Source organism: Aythya fuligula, chromosome 5, assembly GCF_009819795.1.
Source record: "Aythya fuligula isolate bAytFul2 chromosome 5, bAytFul2.pri, whole genome shotgun sequence".
Classification (NCBI taxonomy): Eukaryota; Metazoa; Chordata; class Aves; order Anseriformes; family Anatidae; genus Aythya; species Aythya fuligula.
Window position 1 is genome coordinate 10,331,085 of NC_045563.1, and position 27,079 is coordinate 10,358,163.

Sequence of the window (27,079 nt, forward strand, 5' to 3'; positions counted from 1 at the left end):
CCGCCGCACTCTGGCGGCCAATCGCGTGTCGCTCGAGGGGTGGGGATGGAGCGGGGTTCCTTGCACGCCCCTGTGGGAACTCGAGGCGCATGCGCAGAAGGAACGGCCGGGCTCGCAACCCGGAAATGAAGGGCGGGCACGCTTCGGCCGCTCCCCCGCCTTCCGCGCTCGAGGTAAGCACGGCAGCCAATCAGCGCGCGGGACGGGCGGAGTGGGTTCGGCTCCGTTCGGCTCCGTTCGGCTGTGCTCGGCTGGCTGCCGCCGAGCGCCGCTCTCCCCCGCCGCTCCCCTCCCAGCCCGGCGGCAGAGCCCCGCCCCACGCCCCGCCCTCCCCCTGAGCCGCGCCTCGCCATTGGCTGCGCCGGGCGGAGAGGAGCTCGGTCAGCCTGGTAACAGGTGACGCTGCGGGCGGGCCGTTTGCCTATTGGCTGCGGCGGCTGTGAGGGGGCGGTTGGGGGTGGGCTGAGGTGGCCCTGAGGGCGCTGAGGTGGCCCGGGGGGGGGGCGGCCATTTGCTGGGGGCTGTGAGGGGTTAAGGGCGGGTTTGAGTTAAAAAGTTAAAAATTAAAGCCCTTAACGGCACCTGAGAGGGCTGCTCTTGCAAGTCGTTGTTACTTGTGGGAAATAATTGATAAATAAAGAAGAAATAAAAATAAATACAAGAAATAATATAAAGAAATAGATAAAAAAAGAACGTTCCTACAAAACGTCACGCTGAGTCACACTTACTGCACATAGATCTGATTAAAAAATAAATAAAAACAATGTAACTAACCGCCTGAATAAATTAACCTGAATATAACGAATACAGTTAATTAACCCCCTGACGCTGTGTGCCCCCAGCGCTGTGGCAGGAGATGGACTGGGAGCAGCTGGAGCTGAACCCCAGGGTGGTCGCAGCCCTGAGGAAAGGTAACGGCCGGCCCCTGCCCGCTCTGCGGCAAACTCTTTCTTGTGTGCATGACTATAAAGCAATGGAAAGTATTTATAAACATTCCTCTAATTTCAGCTGACATAAAATCAATAAAAGAAGTTTTAAACCTTTCTGGAGCAGACTTGCAAAGACTGATGAAACTGTCCAGTGCAGATGCAGAGTGTCTGCTGAAAACCGTCTCTCACTCGCTGAGGAGAAATTGTATGCTTACAGGTAATACAATCAATACAAAAAATGTTCTTAAAATACTGTCACTGGGAGAAGATACAGTTTTGGTTCCTCGCTGATGCAATGATATGATTCTGAGAATGAAAACGTGTTTTAGTTTTGCTATAGCGGTTTAATTACCCTAAGGGCTGCCTCTGTGAGACCCTGAAGATAGATGGAATTGTGTCAGTCATTCTTTGGGATTATGCCAGTTTAAAACAGGACAAAATAATACTCTAGTCTGGAAAACTTGATTATATGAACACAATATTTTCTTTTTCTCTCCCTCTTTTTCAATATTTTCCTTTTGTGCTAAGACTAGTTAAAAAGCTTATATGACATCTTATAAACTACATAAACTGATTGGATAAGAAAATGTCATTCCAAACCAAGCAGGATTGGATAGCTCTTCCTATACAAGTACTTCATGGCTGCACTGTACTTAGAATCTATTTTCTTGTGATCAAGGTGTATCTTTATGCCTTGGCCAGATGCTTGCTACACTGTTTCATAGCCTGCTATAGCTTTCTCTTTCTGTAATTGCTCTGCCTGAACCTTGCTGGCAAGATTTTCCTGGAATATATTTTTTCAGAGACACTTCTTTGAGACAGAGAAAGGAAAACAGTTATAGGGGAGAACAGGGTTCGGTGTAAACGACCAGTTTTTGAAGAGGCGTTTCATTAGTAGGTTTTGCAGGGGAGACCAGGCTGAATTAGAAAATTTGTCAACAAAGCATCCCGTGTAGATACAAACCTGGTATACAGTGTCAGCATCTATCTATTTTGTATCATTGTGAGTTAGAAAGATACTAAATAAAATTTTCTTTTTCTTTCTTTATTTTTTTAAATCCTTGAAAAACTCTGCAGCACTTCAGCTCTACCAAGATAAAGATCATTTTGCCTCCCAACACCAGAAGCTAAGCCTGGGATGTTCGGTACTAGATAACTTGTTAAAAGGTGGCATCCCTTTAGTGGGAATCACAGAGCTTGCTGGAGAAAGTTCTGCTGGGAAGACTCAAATTAGTTTGCAGCTGTGCCTTTGTGTGCAGTATCCTTACAAATACGGTGGATTAGAGTCTGGTAAGTACTAAAATATAAATATTGATTATTAAATTTGCCTTTTAGAGGAAAATACTGTCTTTAAGAATGCCACCTGTGTATTGAGGTAAATGTGCGTATTCAGTGAGTGTCTTCCCCTTCTGCCATAGCATTAGTTGTAAGCTGCTTAGTAATGCAGCATCACAGAGAGAAAAGCATGCAGTGCACACGCCCTGCATCACAACGTAATTTAATACAGAATTACTGTCGTCTATTGTTTATCTGCATGCCACTGCGGGTAGAACTAAACACACATGCAGACAACTTAAGAAAAGTGTCACTGTCGTAAGTACTTATTGACTCCTCAGGTAACAACCACAGCGAAGCAGCCTGTCAGGTAATTTACCACAAACATCTCAGGTATATAGCATACATTCCCTAGCTGACAGTTTCAAATTCTGTAAAATACTTAATCTGATAACAGTAATTGAAGTGTTTAACAGAGTAAAACTGATGGAAATCTAGTTGAAGAAAGTATTGTTTGTAGCTGCCATTTTCCTATTTTGGCAAAAGTATGTAGGTGTATTTTTTATTATTTTTTTTTAACCGTCTTTATCACGTTGATCTAATTTATAGTATTTTCTTTTAGTATTATATGCTGTCTTAGAAGGGGGGAGATCTGAGTGACTTCTGAGAATTCACTGTGCTGATAGGCTGCCTTAGGTGGGTTTTAGCAGTGATCTTGCTCATCCTTCCATGCAGCACTGGGTTTAATTTGGCAGTTCTGTCGTTTGTTTTGAGGAAACTTAATTATTTCTTGTAATGTATTCACCCACATGGAAAAATCATGGAATGTCCAAATCATATTGCTTAAAGAGCAGAAATTAGCCTTTGGCTTATGTTAGTTTGCTTTAAGTTAATTAATCAGAACAGAAGCAAACATATTCTGTTCAATTCCATCCTGTGTTGCTGCTAACTGCTGCAGATAGTATGGGTGCAAACAGATTTTTATTTATGCCCCAGGACTTCTCCCTCTTTACGTTGAAAGAAAGGAACAGGCTAAACGGAGTACAGAAAAAGGTGGCACTCTAGTCTCAAGACTGTTCCTTGCAGGGCTATTAAATGGCAAATCCTTCATTATTTGTGTTTGAAGTTGCTTGATTTTTCTTGTGCTGTTTTGGTGCTGTTATGATTGCTTTGTTGTGTTTGTGTTCCCCATCTGCCTGCTCTTAAATATTTCATGGCTATCAAAGGTCCGGTGAGAGAACCAAAGCATTTTGGAAGAGCTGACAAAAGTTTTGAGTGTATCAATTAAACTCTAGTATATGTGCATTAAGAAAATCTAGAACAAAGGTACTAAATGTGACCTATTCTTTTTTTTTTTTATATATATATACTTTCCTAAGTAGGAGCTGCAGCATAGCAGATCATCGTCATAGTACATCAGAGCAGATCTGTTTGAACATTCAATTTAAGATTCTCAAACACAATCACAGTTTGACTATTAATTTATTGGATTTATTGAACTCTTTTGTGAAATCAGAATTCTTCAAAGAGAAGGAAAAAGATACTGAGTTAAAAGGTGTCGCACAGAACTCTGTGGTGGGTACAAGATTCTTAAGAACACTGTAATGTGGGCACTTCTCAATTAAATTATAGCCTTTTAGTTTGTGTTTCAGTATGGTCAGAAAGTAATTACAACTTGGAGAACCCAGGGTTTCATCTAATTTTCCAAAGTTGTAATTTGGTAGAAGGTAATTACTCTTGTCAGGCTTTTAGATTCTAAACAGCAGCAGCAAAATGTGAAGTGCTCTCTTCAGGCTTTGTAGTTTTTTAAAGATTTTTTCAAATTCAACTGAGACAAATTCAATATGGCTTGTTGAGAATTGCCAAATTTTGGAGGTGGGCAAGGTACAGAAGGCAGAAATATCCAGTTGCAAGAGTTGGAGTGCTAGAGCAGTGGTATCCTAATTCTCGCAGTTTTTCACTCAGTGTTATATCTTGCCATATCTTAGACTGCGAGGTCTTAGAAGAAGATGCTGTTTGCACAGCACTTAGAGAACAAAACCTCAATTTCTCTGCAGTCTATAACTGTGGAATGTGGTGGACTTATGTGGAATACAGGAACTGAAAGGTTAGGTTAAAGTATGGGACAGGTTTATTCTGTAGGAAATCTGAGGATGAAAAAAAATGTTTATTAACCATCAGAGAGGTTTGGCTCTACTTATAGGATATTTAACTTGGTGCTAAAACATAGCTAATTATTTGAAATTGTGTTTTTTGGTGGTGGTTGGCTGTTTTTTGTGTGTATGGTTTTTGTTGTTGTTTTTTTTTTTTTTTAGTACTAGAAACTTTCCTTCTCTTAGGTGGAAACGTTGAAATACATTCCTTTAGACAGTACGGATTTGCCGTGTATTTCCTACCTTTGACTTGGTGCTAATCTTGTTTACAATTCTCAGCTCTAGAAGGCTGGCAGTAAACCACGGAATGAGGACATCCTTTGCCTCCAGGCCATCTTTCTGCTGGTCTAAGAATGTCAGTTATGGTCTATTGCATATAGGCTGAATTTATTTAATATGTCCATATTCATGAGCAATACATGAATATAATGTGACGTGCATACCTATATTAGAATTCTGTACTGGGAAAAAAAAAAGTTAGCTGCTGATTCTTATTAACAAAGCTGGTTTCTGGCATGGCAGATTATGCTCACAGGACTGAAAATCCTTCCATTATCTGATGATCACTTGCAATTTTTTGTGGTGGGATTTTTTGTGCTTTTTGTTTGCTTGTTTTGGGATGTAGTTTTTTTGATTGTTTTGTTTTTTGGCCAACAATAAGTATAACACATTTATCTGCCTAAATACTAGTAAAGCACTAAGATCAGATAAAATACCTAGTTTCTGTTCGGTTGTTGTGGAACCATAAAAAAGATGCTTCTATGGTCACCGAGGATGACTGATTTCTTAAGTATCTCCCAGCTTCCTCCTCAAAAGTGATAAATATGACTCCTGAGTTGCTGTTAGTGTTGACAGCTTCCTAATAAGCTGTAAATAGCACGCTGCCGTGGGCCTTTCTGTTTGTGTTGTGCTAGTCTCATTTATTTAGGTTATGACAATTCACTTATCATTAAACGTATGTGAATATTATTAAGTGCTTTGGAGACATGAGTAGGCATCACTCCTTAACATCGTGTTTAATTATTTTAGTTATTTGTCAGTTTCTCCTAGCCCTTGTTACACTGATGTGAAGCACCTTCTGTGTTTCTAATTTACTGGTGTATATTCTTGGTAATCAACAGTTTCATTGTGTCACAAATGTGAAGCTGAAGAGCCTTGATAAAGGTCCAGCAGGAAAGAGAGCTGCTTCCATTTTATTGTGAAACTCTACTTTGAAGCCAAGACAAAGTTCAGCTTACATATGTTGTGTGACTTAATTCTCTTAATGTTCAAGATGAAAATTATATTATTGTTTTCTAAAATGAGCAAATTTCAGGAAAATGGATAAGGTTGTTCCTGTGTATATTTTGGAGAAATCACGGGTGGAACAGTTTTGTTCTCAGAATATAATATCTGCGGTAGTAAATTTAAGTGAAGGCAGAGAAGTGTTGCTGCAGAGTAGAAGTTTAGCAGGTGACAGAAGTAAAGCTGTTCTTAAAAAGAAATAATCATCTTTTTTACAAGTGCTTAAGTAAAAAAAAAAAAAAAAATGTGCTCACCAGATTTTAAAGTTACTGCTATGATTGTAAGAAGAGGACAGAGTGTATCTATTGACCAGGAATTTTAAATCTAGGTTGCTGGACCAGTGGAGCAGAGGGGACCAGATACTTGCTTCTCCAGCTGTTCTTTTTTGCTTCCAGGTATTATGGCAGTAGGATTACCTTGCTTGCCTTGACTTACTTCTTAATCATATACAAATGTGAAACTGGGATACAGCTGTGCATGTGTTTGTAACACAGTAGGATTGGTTGGATGGTTTTATATTTTGCTTTTACCTTACATTTATTTCTGTCACTGTTCTTATTACTGTACTGAAATCACTTGCAAAGGTCTTCAGCAGAATCTCACATTTCTTTGTCTTCAGATGAGTTAATTTTAGAAAAACGTATTTTTTCAGCAAGTTTCTCAAGTTTTCTGTTTAAAGTTGCTGAATGTTGCAATAACTGGGTTGAAATACTGTTATTTAAACAACAGAGCATTGATCTATTTAGAAATACAAGCCTGCATTTGAAAAAAAACATGAAGTCTGAAGTGACAAACATTCCTTCTTTTTGAAGTAAACAGAAGAGAGCACAAAGGATGCAGTGCTTAAGGCATCTGCCTTTTAAAAATCAGATCTGCTCTCAGTATAAGCCATTATTTGTGGTGAAGAAATCACTGTCTTTCAGAATCAGGCGGTGTTGTGCTAAAGGTAATCAGCTGTGAATAAGGAAGGAGAAGTCCAGAATGTTTTACTTCACAAACTCTTTTAGCCTTAAGATATCTCAGCACAAGTTAGCACAGCTTTTGTTAGCATGAAATTCAGAACCACACGCGCTTAAGGCAGCTGCATATCTTGGAGGGTTTTCGCTATTTTTGTTTGTTTGCTGGTTTTGAATTTGCACCTTAATAATTTCCAGTTTTGTAACTTAAATGTTGCAAGCCATAATTGGCCTATTTGAGCAACCACTGATGCTGGATACATGTAATGCCAAATTTGTGATTACAAGTTTGCTGCTTTTTTTTTACTTGCTAGCTTTTTAGAAATGGTAAAACTGAAAGTCTGGTTCGGAGTGCAGGAACTGCAGTGATTTATACAAGAATTTATGGAGGGGTTGGGGAATATTGAGCTGAAGAAGGAAGTTTAGTCCTAAAGAAAATTAGCCTTATGCTCATCTTTGCCTAATATCAAGGATTCTTAGAAATCAATATCCACTGTTATGCAGGTGTCCACCAGCAAAATATTTTTTTTGATATTGTAACCATTAGTTTTTCCTTGGTCCAGTCCTGAGCTCATCCTGTTTCTTAAAAAAGACTTAATCTTTAGGCATAACTATAATTTTCAGCTGTTTTCAGGTAGTTCTGGCTATTTCTGCAGTAATGGCAATAATTTTATTAAGAAAATATTGCACGTATTTATTTTCTTGCCCCATCATGTTTGATGCATATGCTTAATTTTCTCTGCAATAATGCATCCTTGTTAACCAGAAACCACAGTAAAAATACATAGACATCAGTCACAGTAATGTTAGTGAAATTTAATGTTTTTCTTATCTAGTGTACCATTTTTAAGAAGAGTTAGTTGGAATGAGTTTGGGTGAGTGATCCTCTTTAAAATGGTTAACAAATTATGGCAGTAAGTGCCCCTCCATAAGTAAATTTGACACCAAGAAAGTTCAAAAGAATGAATGAAAGTAAGCAGAACACTGGTCTAAGGCAGGCCATGCAGTATGACTCCATTTGTGGGTTGGATAAATTATGGTGCTCCTCATCACCCAAGTTAGGGAGGCAGGCATTCGGCAGCTGTGCAAAAAGTGTCACCTAGTGGATTACTGGAGAGTATAAAAGTGCAGTTGTGTCAGCAGGCACCAGTAAAGCACCTGGCAACCACTTTTGAGTGTATAATTCATTATTTTATTTTTGTGCTGTTGGGAAAGCTGCCTGTGTAAGAGCCCTGCTGTGATAACAGAGCTTGTTTCCTTCATTATAGGGGCTGTCTATGTTTGTACAGAAGATGCGTTCCCAAGTAAACGTTTGCAGCAACTCATAGATCAACAGCGTAAGTTGCGTGCAGATGTTCCACCTGAAGTCATACAGAAGATCAGATTTGGAAACAACATCTTTGTCGAGCATGCAGCAGACCTAGTAAGTAGGAGCACAGACTGCAAATACATGATTATAATGCTACAGTCCAGTAACCACAAGAGTTTTTTGAAGCATGAGACCTTTCAAAAGGCTACAAGTGAACTAAGATCTATAACAAATAATTCTTAACCTCTGCAGTTAATGTTAAAGAACTATTACAATGTTTTATTGTGAAAGATATTTTAAAATAACTATTAATATTTCTTATAATGTGGTTGGTTTTCACAAGGTATGCTTATTAAAATGTGGTAAAGTTTGTTTGTTGTGGTTTAACCCTGGCAAGCAACTAAGTGCCATGCAGCTGCTCTTCCACTGCTTTATGGGGGAAAAGGGCAAAAGTTAGAAAACTCATGGGATGAGATAAAGGCAGTTCAATTAGAGAGCGATATAAAAATATATATAATTTTTTATTTTATTTTTTTTAAGAAGTAAAGAAGTGATGGAACATCCCTTTGGCCAGTTTGGGTCAGGTGTTCTGACTCTGTGCTCCTTTGCTTCTTGTGCACCCCCAGCTCCCTTGCTGGCAGGGCAGTGTGAGAAGTAGAAAAGTCCTTGACTCTGTAAGCACTGTTTGGCAGCAACCAAAACACTGGTGTGTTATCACCACTTTTTCATCATAACTCCAAAACAGCAACATATGAGCCTCTACAAAGAGGTTAATTTATATGAGCAAAGAGGTTAATTTAAATCATATGAGCCTCTACAAAGAGAATTCATTTCATTGCAGCTCCTGGAGAGATCATTACTGAGTCTGGAGGCACCAGATAAATAAATAAGCAAAAGGTGTGGTGTGTTCTGAGTGACTTTTAATATAACACCAGAATCAGTAAAAATGAAAAGTAAACAGGTGGAAGGGAAGAATGCAAAAAATGATGCCTGCAATAAGTAGTGGCACAGCATAACTGCAGTGCAGCTGTCTTGCCCTTCTCTCCCTGTTAGACATCTGTACTGGGTCTGGCCCATGACATCTCAGTAAACTTGGAAGGAAAATGTTCTGCATTCTTGCCATGTAGAAGCCATGTTCAAGTGCTGCTTCTTTTCCTAAGTGGCCATGAATATGCCATTTATTGACAAACCATTGCAAGTTCTTTTTTCTGTAAGGCTTAAAGTAGCACGTCTTAAAACATTGCAATTGCTGTAGTTTTTTCTTAATAGTTTGTAAATGAAGAAGGTACTGTACGTTGCTGTAATATACTTGCCACTTTCACTGCTGGGAAGAAGCTAAGCAACCTTTGCTGTGTACCTTCCATTGGAAACATTAATTAAGGCTCTTATTGTAATTTCTGAAAGCTGTAGAGTACATTATTGTTAAAAGGAGAGACTCATCCTACAGTAGTACACAGATCTCTCTGAAAAGTAAAGAACTGCACTCACTGCTAATTAAAACAACTTTCCAATAAATTATTATAGTTCATCTATTGCTATGTAGAGATTCTGTTTGTGTGTTTGTGTGCATCAGTATACATAAAGTATACATTGTACCCCACAGAATATTTCCTAGTTAAACTTCCTGCAACTTAAATGCTTGGTGACTTCAAAATATTCAATTAATGAAAGTTTTTAATAAAAAGGGATGATATAGGTCACAGATACTCATATTAATAAAACTCTTCATCAATATGGATTTGATGTAGCAGCTGTATTTTTCACTGTCAATGTCACTAGTGGAACAGCAGCATAGTCTCTAACTGCTGTTTTGAATATTTAATGCTAGTCTGGAGTTCTCAGTGAGAACCATGCTGCAAAACAGGAATTGTTCAGGATTGTATTATTGCGTTCTTGAGATTTTGACATGTCTGTGCATACTTTAAATCAGAGCTGCAAATTACTGCAGTACATTATGCATGCACAGATAGTCTCTGATGTTTTATTACAGAAAATTGTGTCTGTAAAAATAATTACTAGCGAGACTTGAAGATCAACGAACTCATTTTATGATGAGAACCTTCATCAGCTTGCATTTCAGTGATGAGATCTGTAGCTACAGAGTAGAGTAGAGTTATTGGAACCTTTTTAATGCTGTTTGTATTTTGGGGTAGGACACCTTCCACAACTGCATTACTAAAAGGATTTCCCTGCTGCTCAAACGAGGCATGGTGCGGTTGGTGGTCATAGACTCTATCGCTGCGCTATTTCGATGTGAGTTTGGAGCTTCGGATTCTGTTTTGAAGGCTCGATATTTGCAGATGTTCGGAGCACAGCTTCACAGTTTAAGCACACGATTCAGCACTCCGGTTGTGTGCATTAATCAGGTATGGCATCAGAAGTGCTTCTCGTTGTATGGGGACCATTTCATCAGTTGCTGTGTGCGTGTGTGTAAATCTGTGTTGGTTAGATTTCTTGTTATTGTGTTTAACAGTCAGGTGAGTCTTAATAACTGATCAAAACTTTGTTTTCTGTAAATAGATGTACTTTAAAGTAGTAATTTTTAACTTTTGAAAAAGTTAGGAATATTAAGCTTTTATAGACCATTAATTCTCTCAAAGGAGACTTCCATTAAAGCTAACAAAAATGGGTATGTACAGCAACTGTGCAAGGCACCCAGCTGAACTAACAGAATTCTTTTGTGTGCTGGCTTCAAGTGCTGTCATCCTGTAGCTTGCTGTTGGAGCTCTGCAAGCACAGTTTTATCTATCCAGGGGAGGGTAAAATGCCAGGGACTTCGCTGCAGTTTTGTATAGCTCAGTGGTTCTGTGTAACTGCAGAGATTACTAAAACATCACAACGCAAGCAAGCTGACTTGAACCAAAAAAAGATACAGCCTCAAATTCCTTAGTGTTTAGCCTCCAAACCAGCTGTAACTCACATGCTAAGCAGTGTGGGGAAAGTGGCTTTTTATACAATTAAAAAAAAAAAAAAAAACACAACTGAACATAGAGTCTAGCTATAAAAGAAAACCTCATGGATAAGGCATAAAAATCTTTGTTCTGTGCAGAAAAAGCAATAAATTAAGCTCTTGACTCAGGGAAGTTCAGATTAGTACGATACCATATTAGTGTCTGGACTCTATTTTAGAGTACACAGAATATGATTCAATAGGTCAAGTCTGTAGTTACAGAAATAAACTGACTACAATATTGAGGAGGATTTGTAATGTAATCATTTCTGTACATTATATACAGAAAATAAGTACCTATAGCTTAATTTGCTGTGTTTTCTGAGGAACTTGTGCTGAAGAATCATGACACTAAAAGACAGCATAAGGAATCAAGAGGTGTGGATTTTGTCACTAAGTTGTGGTCAAAAGCAAACTGCTCCATTAGGCAAGGACAGATTTTTGTACTTTTTTTTTTTTTAATAAATTAAAAAAAAAAATCAGTAGTTAAACTAACATAAGCCGTAGCTAGCATAACTCTCTTCTAGCATGCCTTGGAAGAGTAAGGGTTCTTCTAACTTGTCGTAATATGTGATCTGTAAACCAATAAGTTGACTTAATGATACTAAATCATATCAGTATTGTTGATTAATATGTTGAATTTTGATGGCGTTGTTCCCTGCCCTGCTGATTGCTAAAAATCAAACACGTGCCTACAGGTCAGCCACAAACGCTGTTGTTTTGCTCTAGGTGACCGACGCAGTGGGCGAGTCAGAAGCTGCTCAGTGTGGCTGTGGGTAAGTCATCTGCAGGGGAACGTAACAACGTCGTACAGCGTTTAACCACTGTATGTTCCTGTAACTCCAGTACCAACTACCAGTGCATGTTAAGAGCAGCGGTGCATTTATTTACCCAGCAGTGCTGTATTTCCTAGAGATCAGTAATAGCTGCTGTGCCCTACAGTGGAAGAAACCATCATAAACAGTGATGTGGTAATTCCTAATCAGCAAGTTGAAAGGACAGATTCCCTGGAGTTAATGGCCGGTATACTTGCCAGCACAAGAGGAATTTTGCCTCTCTTTATTGATATAAGCAAGTGCATTTTCTGTTTGCTCTGAAAAACACAGCAAGCAAACCTTACGGGTTGTTTTTGTTGCTTAAGGAGGAAAATTATAACTATCTTTTGACACCAAGATATTAATGAGATTCAAACATACATATTTGTTGTTTGAATCCTAATGGTAAACTTCATTTATAGATAAGCTAGGAGCTACATAAATGTGTTTTTGTGAGGAGTTAATTACGTCCTCCAGATTGAGGAACTGACACAGAGCAAGAGTAAGGCTGCTTTTTTCCCTGGTTATCTTGATATCTTGAAATTCTTTTACTGGAGAGGTTGCAATCTCTCCAGGAAAAAGAAAAACAAAATCTGTTTTAAGCTTTGTTGAAAGTAGTACATGAAAGTAGTGCTGTATCTACCAAATGTTTCTAAATGTAAGTTTTAATGGAATTCAGGGCCAACAATTCCATAACTCAAATACTTAAATTCAAACATTTTCCTAATATTATTTTAATGTCACAAGAGAGAATCCCATCAAAAAAGGCAAGTATACATGGCAGTAGTTGGAAGAGTGACTGAATTACTCTGTACAAAGGCACTTCCAACTATCACCTTGTTACAGAGACCCTGGTGTGTAGCACTGTGAGTACACCCTGTGAGCTCCATTTTTGAAGCCATACAGCTTGAAATGTAGCAAACAGTAGATGGCTTCTGTTGTAGCAAAACTACATTAGAAGAACCAAAGATATCCCCTATTAAATTCATACATGCAAAACTCTGTAATGCTTTCTTTATAGTTCAGTGGATAACAAAGTCACTCCAGCACTTGGAATAACCTGGGCAAATCACCTGCTAATGAGACTGATGGTCAGCCGAGTATCACAACGCGAGCAGTTGTCTGGAGCCGTGTTTCACCACACTGGAAACGTGAGGACTTTAAGAGTGGCTTTTGCTCCTCATCTACCTCCATCCTTTTGCTGCTATACAGTAGAATTGGAAGGTGTGAAAGGAATAAAGTAAGTCCTTTGTATATTAAAACTTCCTGCTCCAAAAGTGTATTGAAACTGCTTTGCTTCAGGAAGGATCATTAATAAGATGCAATTCTTCCTTGGTGGGGGAATGGATGCTGAACTCCATGAGAGGTGATACGACAACACATTATGCGTTTTTTACAGTATGAGAAGGTCTTTTTATATTTGGATATATTTACTGGTGTTTCTAGTCCTCATTCTGCTATAAAGCACACAGCTGTTCTTCTATCAGCAGAGTCACAGAAGCAACCATTATCATAAAGCAGCTATCTTTTTTTAGAAAAACTATATATTTTTTAAATCCTGATATTAAAAAGTACCGGAAGGTTACTTGATTTTAACGTCTTACTGCAAGAGCTAAAATTGTACTGGTTTTGTACATATTTTGAGGAAATATGGAGGAAATCTTTGAGGAAATGTCTGCAGATAATTTGGTTCTTTTCCACTCCTTTCCCATTCCCTCCACTCATAGCAGAAGCCTAGTTGACCTCTTCCACTTAAATATCAACTACACACCCAAATCCCCTTGTTCTATTTTCCCCTATCTCAAACTGCATGGTAACCACACGGTCTCAGCTCTGTTCTTGTTCTTCCTGATTCTCTGCACTACTCCGTTTTGTTGGATAGAGGGAGCATTCTTGATTATCTTCTGCATCTCTTCCTCCAGCTGTAGTATCTGTCTCTACTGCTTTTCTCAGAGGAGTTTGGTAGAGCCTTACATGTTTTTCTTTGCATCTTTGTACTATTTATCACATCTTTTTTTCTGCTGGCCTCAAGCCTACTGCTACGATGGGTGCTTTTTCTGGTCATCGCTGCATTCAGGGCCAAAGAAAGCCAAATCAAGTTATTCATCCACAATTTCCAGAGGCTTTAAACCTTACTCTGCCTATGTTATGTGGGTGGGAGCTGTGATCAGTGGTTGATGCCCACTTGTATTGTCCTTGTTAAGCTTTTAAACAGATCCCTTCCCCCCAACACCCTTCTCCTTGCTTCCCCAGATCCCTAAACAGGAGCAGTGTCTGCCATGTTAGAGTCCTGGGTTTCTGTTGTTACATTTCTCAGTTCTGTCTTTAGGTAATTAGCACCTTTTGTTCTCCCTACTACACTCAAACCTTGGACCTGAACAAAGGAAACACAAAGCAAGTAGAATAATGCTGCTTTGCGTTTTTCTGACATCTCTGCAGTCACCTCAGGGGACCTTGTGCAATGATGTAGCAAGTTGGGTTTAAAGCCCTATTTAAAAAAAAAAAAAATCTTCATTATGTGTATTTGGATGTGACCAGTCTCTATTTTTTTTAATAAAATCCAACCATGAAGATTTTAAGTCTTTGCATACTCAATTTTAGGAAAAAACTGAGATCTTCTCAGTCTTCCAATCCTAATGGTCCATGCAGCATAGGTAACACTAAAATTCTCTTCCATTTCTCTTTACCTGGGACAGGGACCTTGACTGGTACAACGCTTATCCTCTTGTAATTTTTTTTTTTTAAAGCCACACATGGATGTAGCTGATAAACAGGAATCAGCCTACCCCTATCCAGTGAGCCTGCCTCCCTGTACAACACACTCAGAGCAGGTTGATAGACATTATATGATATTTTGATAACTTTGTTTGCAACCTGACTGCCCATAGCAAGGTGATGTTAAATAACCACAGGTGTTGCTGCAATGTAAGTTCCAGTTTACTTGGAAGAACACATTATCAAATGATTTAAATAACATCTTACCTGACCCAATCTTCCTGTCATTGCCCATGTTGGTTCTCATCTGGCTCTCCAGCTGCAATTTTAACTCTGAGTTAGCATATGGTGCAGTGAGGTTCCTAGATCCCAGTCACAAACAAAACCCAAACCACTGAAATGTAACCGACCTCCAAGCTTACAACAGTCAGCATGTTCAGCTGCAGTTTCTACCCCTCTTGTCAGTGTCACTTACTACCAGCCTCTGAAATGCTGTTCTTGCATCACTACAGCTCTGGGGTGCAAAGACTGGACAGCCCAAGTTATCTGATGAAGTATCTGCCTTGTGTTAAGTGTCAAAACACACAAGTTTTAATAAATGCAATTTAAGAACCTTCCCTTTATACAGCTTTATTCATCTTTGGATTTCACAACTGAGATTTGTTTCTATACAGGAAAAATTGAACTAATTTTTTTACAAAGATGATTTACATTCTAGAAGTACACTCATCTTTACCCTGTAAGACTGTTTTCAAATATTTCAATTTCTACACTTTGAAAAGAAATGTTAAATGACACGTGAGAAATTTTGAACAACTTTGAATTAATCTACAGCTCTGTGATGTATTTAGAGAGACCTTTTTCAGAAGAAACACAGAGTTCTAGAAACAGATTTCTTTTGAAAAGTAGAATTAAAACAAAGTTAATTTGTGCTCTGCAAAGATAAATTTACACAACTGATGCATTAACAAAACACATAGTAAAACACATTAAACAATCTCATCACAAGCTTCTTCGTGAAATCACAGTGAATTACTACTATTTGTTACAAATAACATTTGTTATGGGGTAAGACAAACAGGTGAACTCTGAAGTGGATTTCTTCCACAGCTGTAACAAATTGTAAGTACACATGGAGAGCAAAATGCAGCATCTTAAAGCCAATTTTAGCATGTTAAAGTTTTTAATCAAATATTAAATCCACAGATCTAAAAAACAAACAAAAAACCACTGATATCCTCAAGAAGGATAAATTGACATTAAAAATAGTTACCTGGTTTTGTTGTGTTTTTGTTTCGTTTAAATCATGCCCTAGAAAACAAAATACCATTGCTGATTGCATAGAACTCATCTGGGTGGAATACCTTACAGTGTAGAGTATCACAGTATTACAGTGCTACATAATTAAACCTAAAAAAAACAGTAACTTTCCATCCATGAACTGTGACTCGAGTGAATCTGATGAATATAGGGAGCCTAACCTAAGGATTGCTCCTTTTAAAACTACTTGACAGTGCTTATTCCGTGATGTCTAGAATTTTAATCTCTTACTTTATCATGTGCCAGCACAGCCTTTAGAGCACCTTTGAGCTTTTTGATGTAGCTGAAGTACTAAATGAACTTCAACGCTGGTTCTCTAAGCAGCTCTAACTAAACCACACAGTATAGACAAGTTTTTCAACTTCCCTATAGGCATAAACTTTTTCTCAAAAAACTCAAGTCTTTCAAACTCCGTTAGGTGGGGTGGCATTGGTTTTCATTTCTGGTTTACTGCTGTGAGCCTCCCCCTTCTTAAAAACAAAGAAAACACCACTGACCTTGGTTATTCAGTGTACAGAGACTACAGTGAACGGTTTGAAAAAAGAGAACCAAAGGTAAGTGTTCAAAATCTCCCTCAATTACAAACCACTAAAATAAAAAAAGGAAGAAGAGCCAATGTTTATATGAATATTTCTGTCTGTGACAACGTGAAGTTGCTAAAAGGAAACTGTAGGCTTCATAGTATCACATCACGTTTATTCTCTAAGTACAGGCAGACATTACCAAAATGCCATTTTCTTAGCAGCTTTCAGACAAAACACATGACCTATGGAACAAAACTAAACTAACTTGAACTCCTCAAAGTACTGCAAACACGCTTTTGATGAAGCACTGCACACATCTATTACTGTATATTTACAACAGAACCACACCATTTTCAAAATTACTGGATTCAAACAGTATGTTTTAAGTGCAACTTTCTCAATAATAAAAAAAAACACAACACGATTTTAATTTACCACCATTCAGGAAGGTTTGGGGGGTTTGGTTTGTTTTAAGGAAAGACACAAACTCTAATGGGCCCCATTTTCCATTGTTCCTTCCAACTGCTCTCTGCTGTACTCCAAGCACAGACATGCCAGCAGTAGCTAAGTTATTCCTCTCAAAGAGGAGCTAATCACCAACCAGTTACATTTTACAATAACATTTAGCAAGATCAAAACTCAAGGACAAGTATTGCCAGTGTTACTGAAGTGTGGTGCACAACCAGACAGATAAAGGACAAGAGGCACCTTGGTACCAGTAACAATCTGCGTGTGATTCTTCCTACATGCAACTTGCCAACTGTACACCTCAGAACCAACCACTGTTAGCAGGAGAACCTAAAGTAACTGGCATAGTCTGAAGTTTTTGTAACCTTTTTTTACAAGTTCACCTTTACAATTCTGAACAAAGAAAACCAGACCAGATTAAGAACAAGCTGGTACTGCCAAGGCTGTGGTTTTCCTAACAAGATGTCTGTCAGGTCTAAAGATAAATTTTAATTTTCTGTTTCATCAGAGCTGTTGATTTAGTTTGTTACTGAAGACACCCATGAATTATGCAGTCAGTTGGTTTTTTTTTGGTCTTGTACTTTATGCAGACTGTTAGCTACAACTGGAACAGAGGAAATTCAGAAAGAAAATCTTCCATAAAGGCAAAGTGAGAAGCCCACCTGAAATTGCACTGTACACAAGCCAAGTCATGACAGTAATTCATTTGTGATCGAACACAAGGAAAGTTGACCTTAAATTTGTTTTTGCACTTTACAAGTTTCTCTCAAACCACAAACAGCACACTGGCTCTAAGCTATAAGGTTATTAACAAGTTCTTGGCCATCATTCTTGGGGATCTATGGATTGGAGAATTCTTGAAATTTGGATTTCTTCACTGAAAAAAAAAATCTTTTAAATGTAAGAACTGTTTAATAAGCTGTAGCTCAACAATTCAGATTTATCTTCCAACACACTTTAAAATGTAAGGGTTTAAAACACTTAAAAGCACAGTACTGGTAATGCCACCAACAGTAAGGGCTATTTGAAATCCTAAATGAGAAAATCCACTCTGTATGGTCTTGCATTTTAGAAGCTTTTAGAAAGCATACATTTAACCATCACCAGGGCTAAGTATTTTCTATAAGCATTTCTATTTAAACAAGTCTGCAAAAAATATTCTTTAAGGATGAATGTGTTTGAAAATTTTCAATATATTTTTTAAATCATTCCTTATTACCAAATTCAGTTGTGTCCAAGCAGCTTTTTTTTTTTTTTTTTTTTTTTTTTTAAAGGAAAGTAAGTCAGACTTTTATAAACCTCTCCAAGTGAAGCGTTTAACTCTACAGAACAGTGTTACGAGGCCCGCTGAGCCACTCCTATAGCAGCAGCACCGTGCTGCTGTGAACCAAGGTGACCGTAATACAGGGCTACGTGCACTCAGAGCTTCTCATGGTGCTGCCAAAGGGACAGGTGACACTGCTGCAGGCTGCCAGAGCAGTCAGCAGCTGCGGCGGTTCTGGTGTCTCCCCACGCAGCCTGACAGCCTGGTCTACGTACGGTTCCTTCTACAAAGCCAGCTCAGGCTTTGTGCAGAGAACCAAATTCACCAGTGGGTACGTGTAACACGTTTTGCTTTAAGGGGAAAAAAGGTATATATATTATATATTTTTATATTAAGCTCTTTAATAAAAGATTAAAACTCGAGAGTCTACTTTATATGAGTATATACTGTTAAGATAACAGAGCAACAACTTGTTCTTGCTCAAGATCACTAATGAGTCGCACTGCTCTGTGCTAAACTTCTACAAATTAGCAGCATCGTATCTCACCGTTTCTAAACCGTCTTTATAGCAGGTATACCATACGCAACTTTCTTCGAAGAGATGCTAATAAGGTACCTCCTGGTAAACATAGTCAAGTGCATTACATATACAACTTTTTGCACCAGTTACTGTAACAACTTAAAACCAGATGCAAAACCAGTCAAATACTTCTAAGAAGTACTAATTCTAACGACTCTTCACAGCCTGTTCAAACTCTAAAACTTGTTTCTCTCTTTCACTTGGTGTTAACCTAGAATGAATGTTCCAGCTTTTCCCAAAGTTAATTTTGTTCTGCATTTTCCAACTCACAACTATGACCACAAATACATTTTTACACTTGTTTTACTTTCTCATCCACTCCACGTGACTTTTTACAAAAGATGAACAAAATTACAAGCTTTACAGAAAAGCAAAAGGAAATACTAGTATCTATAAAATACTTAAAACATACATACTTAGTTCCAGCAGCAGTCCTTTATACAGACAGCATATATATTAACCGTAAGTAGATTTAACATGGATGTGTGGTCAAACAAGTTGCTTGCCGCCGGTGGCCATCTAGTGCTTCCTCTGGGGCCCTTAGATTTGAGTGGTCCTTTGCACAGCAGCTACTCCACAGTGTAACAGCCCAGCCTGCAGTTGCCTGCTTCTGCTGTCATCAGCTATTACGGAGAAAGGATTTGGGATCAGCGTAAGGAAATGTTGGAGCACTTTCAGCGTACAGAGAATGGGGCTGTGAATTCCAGTGGACAAGCGAGAAAGTCAACCTGAGGCTTGGCGTTTCCCTAAGAGCAACAGCAGCTGCTCTGGGACAGCTGCAGTCCAGCACTTCAGTATCCTTCAGCCATACAAGATAAAAGTCAAAACGTTTTCCATTTGTTCTGATCAACGTGAGCTGACCTATCTCCATTGATTATTGTGCCCTAAGACCTACGTCAACAAGTATCAAAGTTATGGTCACATGTATTGCTATTCATGCTATCTAGATATAATGTCACCCCAACCGTCTCTTTTGCAGAATTTAACAGCTCAGTCTAGTGGTTAAGGAAGCCATGTCTAAGTGCCGTTTTGCCAGCTAAGGTTTTTAACATCAAAATAATCAGTGGTGCAAGAGAAATCCCCGCCAATGCAGTGTGCTCAATTTGAACTTACACGGTAATGCAAATAATTTATCCTTTTCCCCAGCACCGTATATATTTATTGCTATACATTTCATTTTGCCCACATTTTCAAACAATTTGCATTTTGGTATGCTTTAAATATGTTCATATTTTTACAATTTTTTGGCTGCTGTAATCCTCAGACCTATTAAAGAAAACATAAGTAGCATGAATGGGAGCAGTGCAATGAGCAATATACACCTATATAGTTTTCCTTTAGAAGAAAATACCCACTAATGCCGTGTTTAAAATTGTCCCTATTTAGAGAAGTAAAAACAGCAGTCCACTGAAAAAACAAAAATAAAAATCTACAAACTAGGTGTTCCTATACATAATGATGAGGAACCAAAGCTTTGAAGGTCTCAGTGCTTCTTTATTCACAAAGTATTAGCTAGCTTCTGTCCAAGAATCTCAATGCGCCAAATCAGTATGACTGACACTCAGAGCTCTCGAGTCTGTCAGACAATTATTTCGTTCCTGTGTGAAGGGGGGGAAAACAAAAAAAAAAGAAATTATGCAGGTGCCCAGATAGTTCAAGCAAATAAACAAAATTACTAACTTTAACAAATAGGAAGAAACAAATACAAGGAACTAGAGAGAACCAGCCTTGTTTATGTTGTTTTGAGGGACTTCCTTATTCTAACAAACATCTTTTCCCCTGATTTTCAACTACAGTACTGAAACAGACCTACTGAGATCAATATACACCCTCTAAAACCCTAGCCCAAGTCTTACTCAAAGCATAAACACCCATCTGTGGGAACCATCACAAGTGTCCGTAGCAAGTAAACTAGAGAAGTTCACAAGTCGATACCTGCTTTTAATACTGCACGTACACACAAAGATAAATAACTCATCCGGAATAACTCATCACTTACATACTAAGAACTCTAGGGCATGATGTTACAAAACCTTTGACTGTTGCTACAAAGAATTATGCTTTACCCTGATGGATTTTTTATTCTTGTTTTGGCTAAAGTTCACTCTAAGCAAAGATTAGCATACGTTTCACACCACAGAAACCTCTGTAGTACATTCATTAGAGATAGTACTGTTAAACCTTTATGCCACTCCACAGCAAAATGAGAGTCACACAATTTGGGTTTATTTGCTGCTTTCGGACAAATAGTGAGGAAGATCCTCGTGTACAGTTTCATTAGTACTGAAGAAGTTGTATCTCCCTAAAATTAGTTGCAGTTACTGTGTTAGTACAATGCACAACACTGTTTAGAACACGGAACACTGCTAGCATAAATGACAATATGGGAAACGCTGACTTATTAGGCAAAAACAAGAAATGGGAAGTAGCGATCGGGCACACCATACACAGTTAGGCAAGATAAGCTTATTTTAGCTGAAGCAAAAACTTAGCAGGCGTGTTTTAGAGACTATTCCTCTACAACCTCAGCAACAACTGAAGTAACGTTTAAGGAAATCTGAAAACGTACAGCAGTTAAGGTGATGGGGCCCTTTTCAATAAAGATGCTTAAGAACAAACACTTAGCAACTGAGTTTTACTAGTTCTTCTTGTTTTTTATTTTTAAAGCAGTGTTTACAAGGAGGTAAGATTTCAGAAGTTTCATATCCATCTTAATAGTTAGACAGTCCAAAGCCAGAGACTGCTTGATATCACAAAAACTAATGGTCTTTACTAATCTGACTTAAGTACTTGCTTAAGATTAATTCACAAAAGTGTTAAAGCATATGCTCAAGACATCATTTAGTAAACGTCTTGCTGAATTAGGATCTCGCCAATCACTGTTGTTTCATTATTTATCACACTTTTTTTTTGTTTTTTAAATCCCAAACCCTACCAATGCTATCTATTTTTGTAAGAATATCGTAGGGCTTCTTACTTGAAAATGATCTTCAGTAGCCTTGCCACCCATGTTAAGAACATTCAGAGAACTGGCACGCTTCATGCTGCAACCAGGACAGTGAACATGCAAGGATAAACCGATCAGAATAGCTGAAAACTAACAGCTCTAAAAACACACGTACAACAACGACCAATGCACAGTTAAGGGAGTTTTAACAATGCCCCCAAACTGATCGGAGGAATACCCCTTAAGATAATTATATGAATTAAAATATTTATTATATTCAGTTGTTAATTACATCTAAAACAAATTAGAAGCTCCTCAGAGCTTAAACACTTCAGGCAATTGATTTAATTGCAACTAAAAATGAAATCTCCGTTTTTAAAGCACATCAAATTAATACACTGATTTAACATTAATTTTTAATTTGCTAATCCTCATTTTCATTTTTGTGCAGCTTCTTACAAGAGCATCAAAACATTCAAACATTTTAGGCAAAAGTGGTGAAACAAATTTGTCACGTTGGCAGTATTTAACTTGGAAAAAGTAAAACAAACATTAGTTTAGTACTTTCTGCCTCGTCTATATAAATGTCCAAAATCTGTTATTTCAAAAAAACATTTTAGTATATTTTATCTTAAGCATTTCAAGGTGAGGAGAAATAAGATGGTTGCTGCTTTTATCTTTGGTCGTGCTGGCTTTACAGTGCTTCAAGCAGTGGTAACAACAACCCTAGAATACTGTACTGAAGGCAGCGGATGAGGAAAAAAAATGTAATCACCTATACAGGAACTACTGAGAGTCAAAATATCCCTGCATTTCCAGTAGTATCTACTGGTGTTTGAGGTAAGGATTAATAATTTATTTCCATTTCTAAAACATATATAACATCTAACAACAATATTTTAAAGTGTGTGTAATGAAATTCACATTTCTGTGAATTAGTCTGAAGTTTCAGATCCCAGTGACTACAACATCAAGGTCTGATGTTCTTAATCCCAAGGTATCTGTGCATTACTCAGAATGCCCTGGGTTTGCCTTGATTTTTGACCAGCTCTTTAATGAGTTAAGAACTCCTCAATGAGAGCTTTGAATGTTCATTGTTGAACCATACACAACAAAACGAGGCACGAAGCCTGCAGTGTTACCTACAGCTGTACCAGGTCCACACAAAGTTTCCGATGCCTTCCAACAACATGGAAAGGTTTATCCACACAGACCACGTTAGGCACTAACCAGTTTTTCTTTCTACTGAAGCAAGACAACTAACAGTCAAGGCCTAGCATGTGTTTTAAGTGCTTTCATAAAGCAAAGGCTTAGCAGAAAAACGAACCAAAACGCTAATGAACACAGGCAACAGCTGCTATGCAACACACGCCTTCTGTTTGTTGTTTTTTTTTTTTTTTTCCTAATAAGGAATTTGAATGTTTCAAAAGCCAGAATGCACACAATTTAAAATATTTGACATGAGTGTTAGCAACAACAAAGCAAAGACTCATGCATAGTATACACCTCTCATTTATTCAAGGAAATGTGTACAGCAGAGGTTATATATGGAAGTCAAAGTTAATTCGTAAAACACAGAACATCAAACTCTCATCAAAAAGAGCATAAAGGTTTATGGAAAACATTCCAGGGAAATAGAAAAATTGTAATTGTAAAAAGGTGTAAATTTTTACAAGTGGATTTATGTCCTTGCTGAAGTGCTAATTAAAGTATTTATCACACCACTTGTGAGGTATGAGATTTTTATTTTTAGAAATCAAAAACTTCAATCTTTAATTAAGAAATATTTAAGAATGTCAGTCTGGCAAATGCACTTACATTCCATGTTAGAAATTTGAACAATTAACAAGGACACTGAATTGTTTTTCTGCTGTATATGTAAGTGCAACAATGAAAGCTTTTTTTTTTTTTCCCCCATTTTAAATTACAAATCTCAACTGTTCTGTTCTATGATAAAATTTTATAAGTGGAAAAATTCAAATCTAACTCACTATAAGCAAAGTTAAATCACTGCAGAACTGAATTCTGAAATACGGTAAATAACCAAAGAACTGACACCATGCTTCTGCTATTGTATGTTTCAATGAACAGTTCTTAGGAGGTTTGTTTTTTCTTAAAGTAATGCAGAAGTCTTTTTGACAACAGATTTCCCTGGTAAGTTTTCCACTTTATTCTCTTCAACCTTCTGTGCCAAGCAGTAAGATGAAAATTAAGTCTCTTGTTCATGCTGTGATAATAATATATTTCTATTTGAGTATTTCTCATTTAGAATCAGACCATTTACTTATTACAGAAGCACAGTATAAGCATCAGGTGTAAATAAATTTCAAAATAAAGCAGCCTTCATAGAGACACCAGCAGGGACTGCAGAGTATATCACTAAGAAGGGAGCCACGTAAATCTTCTACCTAAACTGGCTGAGTTGGTAGCAAAAATGACATCTATATATGCTATGGCAGTATTGTAATATTCAGCTCATAATTAAATATCAAAACATCTGCATTATAAAAACTTAAAAGCCCTTTTAGTAAACTCAAACAGAAAAAAATATATTTAATTCAATTTACTAAAGTTTCTCCAGAAAATTAAATTAGAATGCCTTCTTAGAGTATCAATATGTACAGCTATGCTAATGATCTACAAAGCTGGTGTTTAATACCAGGAGTATTAGCTGTTTTTAATAAGAAATGCAAATATAAATTAGGATTTAAAATCTTCTATGTCTTACAAGAACCGAAAGGTAATATTTGTCAACACGCTCAATGTGCATACCTACATAAACGGCTGCCAATACAACACATTTATTACATGTTTTAAAAACAAACTATTCTTTGAGAATAACAGTGAAAACCAAGAAGATTTTGTCAAAAAGGGAATGCAAGAAAGATATTGCCATCTTTCCATATTTCTTTCATACTAATGTCTTTATTTGAGGAAATATCTGCTGATACAGACCACACAATGCAATTAACGTTATGTGGGTAGATTACTTTTATGTTGGTCAAATAACGTTACAGAAATGCAGGCAATAAAGAGGGAGAAGAGTTTTTACAGGACACTGCAAAGACAAATGTCTTCAAGTAGATGTAACTAATGTACTATATATAATCATGTACTTACTTCAGCTGCAGAAAAAGCGAGCTGTCTTTACTACAGTAAACAGGGAATAAAACTCTGGCTTCTAAGAAACTGAAGACCTTTCCATGTCTCACAAAAAGGAGGAGCAAATGCAGAATTAAATCTGAATATAAGCATATATATCCCTACAAGGCTGCACCTGAACTGTGATGTATGAACTTTAGCCAGAACTGAGTAGAAACATAAAACCAAAGTATAGCAATACTAATACTGAAAGCAAGAAGAAAATTCCTTTGTTCTTTTCTGGCTTGCACTTGCATATTTTCTATAACTCCTCCTACATCTGCATACTTCTTTCTTCTAATTACATGTTTTTCACAGTTTATTCCCAATCTGTCATCTCAGAGGCAGTTCTCAGTTATGTATCGATAAATGCAAAGGGAGTTTTGACCTTGAATTTGATTCAGTGCCTTCAACATCAAGTCTGCAACAGCTCAGCAAAAAAATTTCAATTAAAGATTTTAAAAATCAGATCAAGCTGAAGTTGAAAGTTGCCATCATCATCTATTCTATTACTCATAGATGCAGTCAGAAGATAATCCAAGCTCTCTAATTTAACTGTTTTAAAACAGTTCAAATTCACATTGGCAGAGTTTCCTATTAACTAATTGAGATCCAGTTTCCCACAGCAAGGGAAAGCTGATGGCATGCTGGGGGGTTAAAACCAAACCAAACCAAAAACCCAAGGAGTGCCATTATGAAAACAGGAGTACTAAATTTTTAACACTTCAATGTGTCTGCAGCAGCCAGAAAGCGATGAATGTTTTTATGCATTTACTAGAAATATACATATACCCAAAACCATAATCATATGGTAATTAGGAAAGTGTGAAAACTCTGAATCAATAAAATTTGATGCTGAAGGTCAAAATGTTTGAGATGCACAAGTAGGTTCAAGCTTTTCAAAATTCTCCTCTGCTCTCTGAAATCTGGGTTTTCCCAAAATACTGAGAAGGGCTCAAGTCAGTAATTTGCTTTATACTCACAACAATATGTTAATATATTAAAACTACAGAAATCCTTGTCTTAGGTTTACTGTATTCAAGCTTTTATTGTTGAAAAACAAAGGTAATATTTATCATCCTTTATTGCTGTGTGAATAGGAGAACTTTACTACTAATACTGACCAATAATTCTACAAGGCTTGTTTATTCAAGTGGCTAATGCAATAAAAAGGGGGAAAAAATAAAAATTGAGTTAATTCTTAAAAGCAAATATAATTCCTCAGACAGTAAAGAACTTTCATTATATGCTTAAGATAAGTTTTTCTATTTTATTTTTCTTTAAGATTCTATTCTACATGACATGCAGTTACCTAAGCAGAGAAGAAAATACTGCCTTAGGTACTGCACTAGGCTACAGCGGGGGCACAGAACGAGGGCACACCAGCACAGCTAAGAATAGATAATTACCCTGGATTCTTTGGTTCACTGTCTCGTGAACTTCCTCCCTTCAGCTTTCTAACCAGCTTCTCACTGCTGCGTCTAATGGAAGCACGAAGTTTGCTAAAGGAACCACTGCGTTTTAAAGATCCAGTGCCATCCTGAAAAAAATTGAACAAATGTGAAACTGCAAGAGCCTTTTGCCCTCCCCAAAACCTGGTTACAAGTATTTATTGATATTAATATAATCTTGGTACAATTACCTACATAGAGAATACCATATAGCTACAAGTTTACCAATCCAAAATGGTTCCTTCCATCAAACTGTAACAAAAATTTCTGAATTGTGAAGACATGCTCAAGCAATGATTCATAATAATTAGGAAAAAAAAAGCCACAGTATGTCAAACCATTCACCATCACCATGTTACCATTTCATAAGAACGCATCGTGTTTAACAGAGTACAAGCCCCAAGTGAAAGCATTCCATCAATCTAGAAAGAAAACTGTTTTATTTTTTTTCTAAATATCTATGGTACTTGCAAACATGTTTATTTAATCCTAAAGTCATTATGCAAAATATTTCTGATCAGAAGCATGTATGGTTAAATTGCTGTGCATCATTTTAACTCTCACCAAAGAAAACGTAAAACATGACAAAAATGCATTTTTTATATATTGCGTTCATGTTTTACACAGCTGTGCTCATCCAAAGAAATTTCCAACTGAGCACAATTCTGTTGGTATGTTTTACTCTTAAAAACAAAAAACAAAACAGTTTATTAAAAGTGACCACTTCCTACCTCAGAGATACCCTATGTGATTATGAAAGGAAGAGTTGTGGAAGAAGAAAGCAAAGTGCTACTAAGCAGACCAAGACAGACACCTGAGTTGGAGTGAGTTTATTAGAAGTTAGAAAGACAAATACACAAATCACTGAACACCAAGATTAGTAGAGAAAAGCATAATTGCCAAAATTTCACACAAAGACTAAACAGCAATGCTACTTTAGAATAATCATAAGTGAAGACATCCAGAGTTCCATATTGATGTTAACCATGTAATAGGTC

The 27,079-nt window shown here is 37.4% G+C and overlaps 2 protein-coding genes across 5 annotated transcripts in view; one reads left to right on the plus strand and one right to left on the minus strand.

Annotated features, from left to right (window-relative positions):
* Positions 1 to 112: 112 nt before the first annotated feature.
* The window catches only part of XRCC3 (X-ray repair cross complementing 3), a 28,888-nt gene continuing 1,921 nt past the window's right edge, over positions 113 to 27,079 (plus strand). The window contains exons 1-8 of the mRNA XM_032189447.1: positions 113 to 173; positions 843 to 911; positions 1,009 to 1,146; positions 2,007 to 2,219; positions 7,866 to 8,020; positions 10,060 to 10,272; positions 11,586 to 11,632; positions 12,693 to 12,911. Of these exons, the coding sequence (XP_032045338.1) occupies positions 857 to 911; positions 1,009 to 1,146; positions 2,007 to 2,219; positions 7,866 to 8,020; positions 10,060 to 10,272; positions 11,586 to 11,632; positions 12,693 to 12,911 (1,040 nt within the window). The 5' untranslated portion in view covers positions 113 to 173; positions 843 to 856. The remainder of the gene's footprint in view (positions 174 to 842; positions 912 to 1,008; positions 1,147 to 2,006; positions 2,220 to 7,865; positions 8,021 to 10,059; positions 10,273 to 11,585; positions 11,633 to 12,692; positions 12,912 to 27,079) is intronic.
* The window catches only part of KLC1 (kinesin light chain 1), a 65,500-nt gene continuing 56,362 nt past the window's right edge, over positions 17,942 to 27,079 (minus strand). For 3 of the 4 annotated variants that reach the window (XM_032189440.1, XM_032189439.1, XM_032189444.1), the window contains exons 14-16: positions 26,040 to 26,170; positions 21,520 to 21,586; positions 17,942 to 20,140 (exon numbers count right to left, since the gene is read on the minus strand). In XM_032189440.1, coding sequence (XP_032045331.1) covers positions 20,075 to 20,140; positions 21,520 to 21,586; positions 26,040 to 26,170 — 264 coding nt within the window. In that variant the 3' untranslated portion in view covers positions 17,942 to 20,074. The remainder of the gene's footprint in view (positions 20,141 to 21,519; positions 21,587 to 26,039; positions 26,171 to 27,079) is intronic. The other variant, XM_032189441.1, reaches the window with a different exon arrangement.